A 9,452-nucleotide genomic window follows, 5' to 3' on the forward strand; every position below is an offset into this window, starting at 1 on the left:
CTCGACCGGACATTGACCAAACCTCCACCGGTTGAGGTGTGGGTCGACCGATTCCTCATCCGGTTGAACAACCATTATAGAAGAGAGAGAAGGTTCTTTCCACCCCTCAACCAGTTGAGCTGGCATTCGATCGATTACTATTCACACCCTTGACCGATTGAACTAGAGGTCGACCTATTCCTAGACCAGTTGAGCCGTTTTTAACTCAACAACCAACTTTTTCAGCTTAAAACCTTTTAAACAAGTTTGAAAAACATTTGACACAAGGTTTTAGTTGATAACATGAAATCATCCAATTTTAAAATATTTAAAACAAAATAACTCTTGGATGATTTTGGTGCATAAGTAAAGAATGTAATGCATGAAAATCCTAGTGTACCAACAACCTTACAAAGAGATCTTATGAAACTTGGGTTTTGAAAAACACTTTTCTTTGAGGTGATCTTCTTCTTCATGATTTTTCCTTGGCTTGATTTGTCTTTGTGATTGCCACTTTGGAAATTGTCTTGCCTAATCACACTTTAAATATAATCATTAGTTCTAAACCTTATTTTGTTATCATCAAAACCGAGATTAACCAAACATTGGTTTCACACATGTCATTCTACTTTATAAGTGTATAGGTAGACTAGTCACTAAATAAAAACTTCTGGTTTTATAATGTACATCCATATGACATTTTACCCCAGGAGACCAAGTTGATCTTAAAGTGTCATTCACATGAAATCAAATACTACTAGTGACATAATATAAACTCTTCTGAAGTCTTTAATTAGGTTTCTATCACCTGATATAGTATTAACATTGTTTGTCATCAATGTTGTTTAATTAATGAGACAAGAGTTTCATCAAAGTACAAGTTATAAAACATTATCATAAAGACTTCGTCTTTATAGAGTTTAATAAATATTATCATAGAGAAAGAGTTAAAATCAATGGAAAAATATCAGTCATCGATTATAACTTAATTTAACAAGTTGTGTAAAAGTAATGAGAGCATATATAACATAATAAAACAAATATGAAAAGATAATTTAAAGTTATATATTTCGTAAGTATCTCACACATTTGATTTTGTAAGTGTTGAGCAATTTATACATGAAACAACTAGGAAGTATTTCAATAATCAAACTAATTGTAGTGATGGATCAAGGTATGAGAGAGATCCATGTATCTTCAAATATAAATAAAGAAAAGAGTTTAAATGATAAATAATAAAATGTGAAATAAACTATAAAAAATGAACAATAAACAATGTGTTAAAAGATGATAACAAAATAAACCTATTTGCAAATAACTAAATAAAAACTTATCGTTTAATCATAACAAACATTTCCATCACCAATTAGATGGTCAATTTTCCCATTAAGATTCTCAAAGAAATCTGAAACATCTAAATGGGTTAGATCTACTTGGTCATCACTATCAATGAAGTTTATTTCAACATCCTTTCCTTTTATTGATGTTTGGTAAAGGTCGACCACATGTTTGGGCATACGACAAATACGCGACCAATACCCCTTCATATCACATCTATAACACTTATTCTCATGATTCTTAGGAGGTTTATCTTGTAAACACTGTCTATTTTCTTGTTTTACCTCAATATCATTCCACTTCTGGTGGTGCAATGAGGCTTTCATTTTTTGAGAATTTGGTGAATTATTACTATAAGAACTATGGTATTGGGGATTTCTTCCACGACCACATCCTCGTCATCGTCCACGAGTTTGGGACAATATTACATTCACTTAAGGGAATGATTCAAATCTAGTTGGACGAGACTGGTGATTTCTCATCAAAAACTCATTTTTTGTAAACCTTAATGGAGATGATGACGAAAGAAAATCAATGTTTTTGCGCGATCCTACAAGGATGCTTGATTTCCTTCTTTGATCATAGATCAAAGATTCATTGACAATTTTGTTTTGAATAACTTCTAGTTATACAAGAGAATTAGAAATTGTATGCATAGTTTCTGGTTATAAAACTATTGTTAATAAAAATTGTTTTCCATAATTCCTGTTGTGAAAAATAAGTGAGTACAACAGAAAAAAATTAAAAGCCAATATTTTTCATAACTTTGAATTATGATCATTTTGTTAAAAATAAGAAAATATGCAAATTTGTACATAGCTTCAGACTATGAACTATTTATATATAACTTATAGTAACACAATATAATTAAAAGAAATTAAAAGTTAATATATTTCATAACTTCAAGCCATAATTATTTTGTCCAAACAAGAAATTAAAAGTTTATATATATATATAGTTTCAGGCTATGAACCATTCATTAGATAGATTTGTGCATAGCTTTGGGTTATGAACTTTCATTATATAAATTTGTACATAGCTTCAGGTTATGAACATTATTTATTTATTTACTTTATAAATTTTGGCTATAATATTGTTTGGTATAACTTCTAGTTATACCATATAATTAAAAATAAATAATTATGGATCATATATATAACTTCTGGTTATGTATTTGTAATTTTATAATTTTCCTCATAACTTTTGGTTATAAGGATTACACATATTTTTTATAAATTCTGGTTATAGGGATTGTATATATTTTTCATAACTTCTGGTTATAGGGATTGTACAAATTTATGTATATAAATAAAATAAGTAAAAATAGAGAGTCAAAGAGTGATAAAGTATAAAATCATTATATAAGTTTATCACATACCTTTTTATGAGAAAGAAGAGAGAAGATTTTTCTCTTTGAAGGGAAGAACGTCTTTCTATTTTTCTAAAGAGAATAACATCTTTCTTATTTATTTGAATAGAGAAAAATCTTTATATTTCTTTTGTAAAGATTATTCATATTGATAACGTGTTATAAAATCATAAAGTAAAAGGAGAATAAAATAAGAAAGAGAAATTAGAATGTACGAAAAGAATAGAATAAATTGTCATTAAAAGTATCTCCCTTTTATATGAAGTTACAAAGAGATATACATCAATATGAGTAATCATCCACTAGTTTCCATAATCCGATAAATTCTCATATTTTATGACAGACCTATATTTAAAAATTAAAAATTTAAAAACCATTTAAATAAAATTTGAAGTATAAAAAATCTCTTTTCTTAAATTTAAAAAAAAATAAAATAATTTAAAAAAATATAAGATAAATTTATATTTTTTTATAAACTACTTTTATATTTAAAAAAAAAACAGCATCTATATCCAAGCAAATTTTATTTTTTTATTTTTTTATTTATATCCAATGTAAATAATTGCATGCACGTTCTACATCCACTGAGTCTAGACTTGTATGATGCATTTCAGGAAGAGGCTAAAGTGAAGCGAAAAGCGAAGGCTCGTGCTCCTTCCACAAAAAACGGTGTCGTTTTTAAATTCGTCAACAATGGCTTGCTTTGGCTGTTTGGCGGTCGGCCAGGTCTGTGATCGACAAGTGACACGTGTCATGGAGAGGAAATAATCTCACTGTCCCGCATTGAGTTGACACTTTGACCGATAAGCTCCATCCGCCACGTGGCTAATATGTCCAATTTTCCTTTTTTTTTTTTTTTTGGTACGATTTGATATGAAGCATGCCCTTTAGTGTCCCAATCTCAGTGTCAATCAGTTGGGTTAAATTAAAAGAAGGGCGACAAAAAGTTTGAAATGACTCCGCCCAAAACCCTTGCCGTTGAATCGTTTCATTGCGATGATTATGAGTTGTTTCTCACAAAATTCGAGAAAAATTTAGGAAGGAAAAAAATTAATGATTCTTTTTGGTATTCTTCGCGATTGATCGGAAAAAATAGTGAAATAATTAAAAATAAAAAATAAAAATGATAAGAAATATTCATTATCCCAATTTATTTTAAGGTTGTTCCAATTTTTATAGATGAATAGAAATTATGACACATCTTTTTCTTAATAAACATAAAAGATGTGTTTTGATTTTAAAAAACATAACCTATTTCCAAGGTTATGTTTGGTGTCTTAAGACACAATCCTTCAAATGATGTGTCTAATATTTTAAACTCACATATCTTCTTAAGGTCACCGTCAAATCTATAAATAGAGACTCCTCATTGCATATTCATTCATTCATTTATCCATTTTTTCCATTTTTTCTCATTTATTATCATTCAAGTCATCATTAACTTCGAGTCTAGTCATTTTTCTTTTTTTATTAAATATTTAGTAAATAAAATAGTATAAATTATCAAGTAATTTGCTATATCTTGTGATTTCAAACTATCACAAGAAAGTAATCATTGTATCTTGAAAGACGATTGTCAATAAACTGTAAGCATTTAAGTAGGATAAATTCGTCTTAAGGACATAGAGTCAAACTTTAGCTTCAATTAACTTTGTTTATAAGTTTCAAATTTCTACTTCATTTTATTAATATATTTATTGTGCACATTTATTATCCATGTATTTTCAGTGATTTGGATAACAAATGTATATATAAAAAAAAGTATCACATTAATTAAAAACTTTTATAATACTTTTACAAATTATCACTTTGCTCGGGTTGAGAATGGATTGGTTACCTCCATCTAGATCTAACTTGGTTTATCCCATTATTTAAATTAATTATCATCTATGATCCAAAAAATTTATAATATTCTTATAAAAAAATCATGTTTTAAAAATATCATCTAAAACACTGTTAATATTTTTTAAAATTATTTCTTTGCGGATGGCAATAGGTTGAATACTTCCCTTGGTTATAGGTGGCAAAGTTTGATATGATTCCCCGACATGATACAAACTCAACATGCTTTTTATGGGTTTAGGTTGAACATAAATGAGTTTTGGATCAAATTTATGCCGACTTGTATAACTCGTTTAATAAATAAATAACTTTTGGATCTAATTTGCATAACACAAATTTGACACGGATTGACCAATTTTATAATCTTATTACTAGTCTAATTACATTTTAAAATTATTTAACTTATTTTAAAATAAGTAAGTCAATTCAGTTATAATTATATTTGACACGATTATTATTTGTATCGATTGAACTATGTAATAGAATACGTTTTAACACAACCCACTAACATGAATTATCACCCATAATTTTAATCATGCTTTGATCATTTAAATCAATTTTCATGCTAGCCCTAAAAAAAATTTAAGCAAAACAATTATAAAATGAAACTTTCTCATACTCACCTCATCTCTTCACATTTATTTATTTTTATTATTCTAAAATTTTTTACTATATAAAAAATAAACATAATTTATAATTAAACAATTTTATATAATTTTTTATTTTATGTATCCAAGAAGAGAAAAGTGAATTAAATTACTTTTATTTAACTATATCTTGTTAGAGACGTATCCAAAAAAACAACTCATCCCTTGCTATCTCTATCCCATTGCTTAGATGAGAATTAAGGCATCATTAATATTTTTTCTATCCAGAAGATTCTAAAGAGGAGACATGAGTTGTGTTGTATAGAAGGATTAAAGGTAGCGTGACAAGTAGGGTTTGATACTAACCAAACACAACATTATTAGCCTATTTTGGTAGATTGTCAAATCTTGGCCTTGGACTAAGCCACATTATCATTATCCCTTTCTTGTTTGGTAGATCAGATGTCAATTCTTCTTCCTCAACATCACCCCTAATCCCTAATCCCTAATCCTAGGCTCTTAGCTCTTAGCTGCCAAACACATCCTTTAAATACATGGCACCTATGTGTGTCAATTCCACTCTCTCCCACTTTCCTTCCAAACCCCACTTTACAAAAATATCTATTCTCTTTATTAATTTTTTATTAAAATTTAAAACAAATGTAGCCAACTTTAATGTTAAATTATGTAGAGACTAGAGAGAACATATTTAAAAATTATTTTAAAATTTAGATATTTATAAAGAAACAAATAAAACCATAAAAAATTTAATTAAAAAAATATTATAATATAAAGCCGACCATTTGATGATCAATTTTTCTTAAAAATATTACAAAATTTGATTTAAAAAATGATTGTGAATCATTTTTCAATCATGGATGACGTAGAATTCTTCAATTTTCTTTTTATTTTTTATAATTCATACACTCTAGTAATAAAATTATTCAAATAGAATTTAAAAAAAAAACCATAAAATTACAAAAGTTGACGAAGATTGAATTAACAAATTGGGGCATGATTTGGAGGTGAGATCCTCTTGGAAGAATACATCACCCCACATTGAGATCAAAGGATCATCATCCATGCACACCACTTGATTGATGTTAATGCACCGTACCAAAACAACACCCCAGGCACGTGAAACACCAACCAAACATCTATTCACACTGAATTCCCTGAACTGCCCCCTACCTCTTTGCTCAACTTGAGGCTATGACCAGTGGGCATTTCAGGAATTCAGGCTGCCTCTGCAACTCTCCTCCCCTCCCGTCCAATGGATGAGTTTAACTGGAATTACCAAAATGTCCCCACCAGACGAAAACAACACAGGTCACACAGCTTGGAAAAAAGTTAATATTTTGGACATAAAAATGAATGAAAATATGACGATATGTTGAAATTGCCCACGCTTTATATGCCATATATGCAACAAGCGGTGGGTATTTCAGTAATACGTCTCCTCCCTTTCATGTGCATGAGTACACTGACCAAAATGCCCTTACGTATTATAGGGCATATTTGAACAAAAGTTGAAGACTGTGGACGGTAATAGAAATAAACCCGGAATCTAAACATGGCCCAAAACTATCAAAAATTTAAAAACCACCTCCGAAATGGAAAATACCTTACTTTCCAGTCCCTCTTCCGATCATCTCCTTGTACCTTATGATCGAATCCAGCCTCTGCAACTTCAATTGCTGCTTGAACTTGTTGATGAAGTCGTCGGCCTTCGCGTCCACCTCCTCATCGTCTTCGTCACCCTCCGCCACCGTCGCTTTAGCCTTCCCCTCCCTCACAGTCGCCGGTCGGCGACTCTCCACAATGTCACCCTCCTCAAAATGCGCGAATGTCGACTTCGCACTCGCCGACTTCTTCATCTTCTTAGACAGCCTCACTGGAGTTTCACCGGACGCCGGCTCCTGATCCGACTTGGTCCTCTCAAAGGGCCGCCCCTGAATCTGACCGTAAATCTCATCTAAGGTTTTCGGGCTTTCCCCTTCATGACTCTCCGGTTCCGGTTCCCGCTCCAGCTCTGGCTCTGGTTCCGGTTGGTGGGTGTGCCGAAGAGCGAAACGGGTGTCCTGTTCAGGGAGCTTTTCAGCGATGGAGGGAGTTACGGTGGTGGGTTCCTGAGACCTGTAGCTGTAGAAGTTAATGGACTTGAGCCTCTGCAACACAGAGGGAGATCTGGGAAGCTGGGGCTGTGGGTCTTGGGAGCTGTCCCGAGGTTGCTGATGGGGTCTTTGAGTCCCCAGACCAGAGGTAACAAAAATGGTACCGATCATCAGGTTGAGGAGGAGGAAGAGGACAGCGGGTGTGAACCAGCTGTTCATGGAAGCCCAGATCGACGGTATAGACATGGATTCTTCAAACATGGTTTTTCTCCACCACAGAAGAAAAAAGAAGAGAAAAGAAAAGAGAGTGGCTTTGCAGAGATGTAGACAGAGAGAGAGAGAGAGAGCACTAAAGAGACCAAAGACGAGATGGATTTTTATTTATTTGTGTGGTGATTTTTGGTATTTTAATTATTATTAATAATTTTCCTTATTTTTCCAACATTTTTAATTTTCAGAATCCCGAGGAACACGTGGTGGGGAAGGGGGATGAGGGGTTTGGAGGAAATCGACAAAGAATAGAATGGTGGTGGGTCGGAGTAAATGTAAGGCCCTAGTTGCATTTAATAAGATGTCCAAGCATTTATCTTCTTTATATTTCCATTAAATAATAATAATAATATATAAATTAAATAATTATTTATTTTCCTTTATTGTTGTACTTAATTTTATTTTAAGGTAAAAAATAATTATAGAAATATGAGGGGGATTCAAAAGTGAGTGGAGTAGGGTTGGTTAGTTATGGAATATGATATAAAAATGAGAAAAATAAAAATCTAGAGATTAGGGTAATCATGACAATTATGCACTTTTATGTAACCATTTGTGGAAAAGTCAAGGCCTATCAACTAGTGAGCCACCCTAAGATTCCTAGAGAATGATCCATCAAATAATTTGAATTTCACCCTTTTGGATTTTATTTTATTTTTTATTTTGGCTAGTGACTCCTTTTCCCCTTTTTAATCATGCACACCCACATCACTATGTTGGTTCCTTCCCTCTATGATTTCTTAATTTTTGGAAATTAAATATTATATTTGGATTATTTTTATTTTTTAGTAGTGGCCAATTTAAAGTAGTTTTACTCTATATTCCAATAATATTTTTATTAAAATTAAAATTAATTTGATTTTTTATTTTATTTTTAATGTTTAGGCGTATGAATATCTAGATTGTGGTTGTGTTTCAAAACACATTTTGTCTTATCCTTTTTTTTAGGCAATGTTTTATTAGCCTTATATAGTGGGGTCATGTCTTATTTAAATATGATAGACTTTGTTTGGGATAATATTGCTAATTTTTTATATGAGAAATTATTTTTAGAGGAGCAAAACTCATTGAATCAACGGAAGCTAAGTCAAGTTAAAGGAAGCATGAAAGCCCCAAAAAAATGTCTCTTTTTTTACTTCAAGAAAAACTTCTTTATCCTTCGCTTATTTTTCTCTCATTATTTAGCACTGAAACTCTTTCCACTTATGAATGAGACTATTCATTTGACGGTCTCGTATATAAGACCTACACCCTTACACATGAATGTTTAGAGTGAAATATCTATCACAATCATCCTTACTAGTCACTTAGGGATATGAATCTCGATGAGGTTTCTTCTATGAAAGAACTTCTTATATAAGTCAAAATAGAGTTTTTACGAGAAATAATATATTTTAAAAACTTTTACATTAAGCTTTTATTTTATGCAATAAGTTTTTTGAACAAAATTAAATAAATACTTTAAAAAGCTCTAATTGATCTTTTTTTTTAAAAAAGAAAAAGAAAAAGAAAACAACTTCGTTTCTTATATGTCGAACCAAATATGGTATTTGAGTGCTCAAGGCAAGTCTATGCAATGCATAGTGCGCTTTTAGCTGTTAAACTTTTACTTCTGACTAAGTCAATTCCAGGAAATGACCCCTTAAAAGAGTATTTTCTAAGCATCAAAACTCAAAATGTACAAGATAAAGTGAATTCAATTGTTTAATTGGATGCTTGTCATGGCATGATCTTGACACATCATGGCAACTTGTGGTATGACCTTGATAGGGAACTTTGCCATAAGCAAGACAATTCACCTTGGTATATGACCCATGTCCTACCCTCCTATCCTATGGCTCGATCAAATGTATGTGATACCAACATCTCGCGAGAATGTTATTGAGTTGATTTGTCACTGGTCATATACTCTCTCCAAGATTAAGTCATGCTAGTATGGATATTAGGGTTGCA

The 9,452-nt window shown here is 31.3% G+C and overlaps 1 protein-coding gene across 1 annotated transcript; it reads right to left on the reverse strand.

Annotated features, from left to right (window-relative positions):
* Positions 1-6,454: 6,454 nt before the first annotated feature.
* LOC100249297 (pathogen-associated molecular patterns-induced protein A70) lies at positions 6,455-7,614 on the reverse strand. The gene has a single exon (XM_010650052.3). The coding sequence runs from the start codon at positions 7,488-7,490 to the stop codon at positions 6,741-6,743; it is 750 nt and encodes a 249-aa protein (XP_010648354.1). The 5' UTR covers positions 7,491-7,614; the 3' UTR covers positions 6,455-6,740.
* Positions 7,615-9,452: the final 1,838 nt, after the last annotated feature.

The sequence above is a fragment of the Vitis vinifera genome, chromosome 4 (assembly GCF_030704535.1).
Source record: "Vitis vinifera cultivar Pinot Noir 40024 chromosome 4, ASM3070453v1".
NCBI lineage: Eukaryota > Viridiplantae > Streptophyta > Magnoliopsida > Vitales > Vitaceae > Vitis > Vitis vinifera.

What these genes read in the sequence shown, in the direction of transcription:
- LOC100249297 (XM_010650052.3), bottom strand. Translation starts at nt 7,490, where the DNA reads ATGTTTGAAGAATCCATGTCTATACCGTCGATCTGGGCTTCCATGAAC.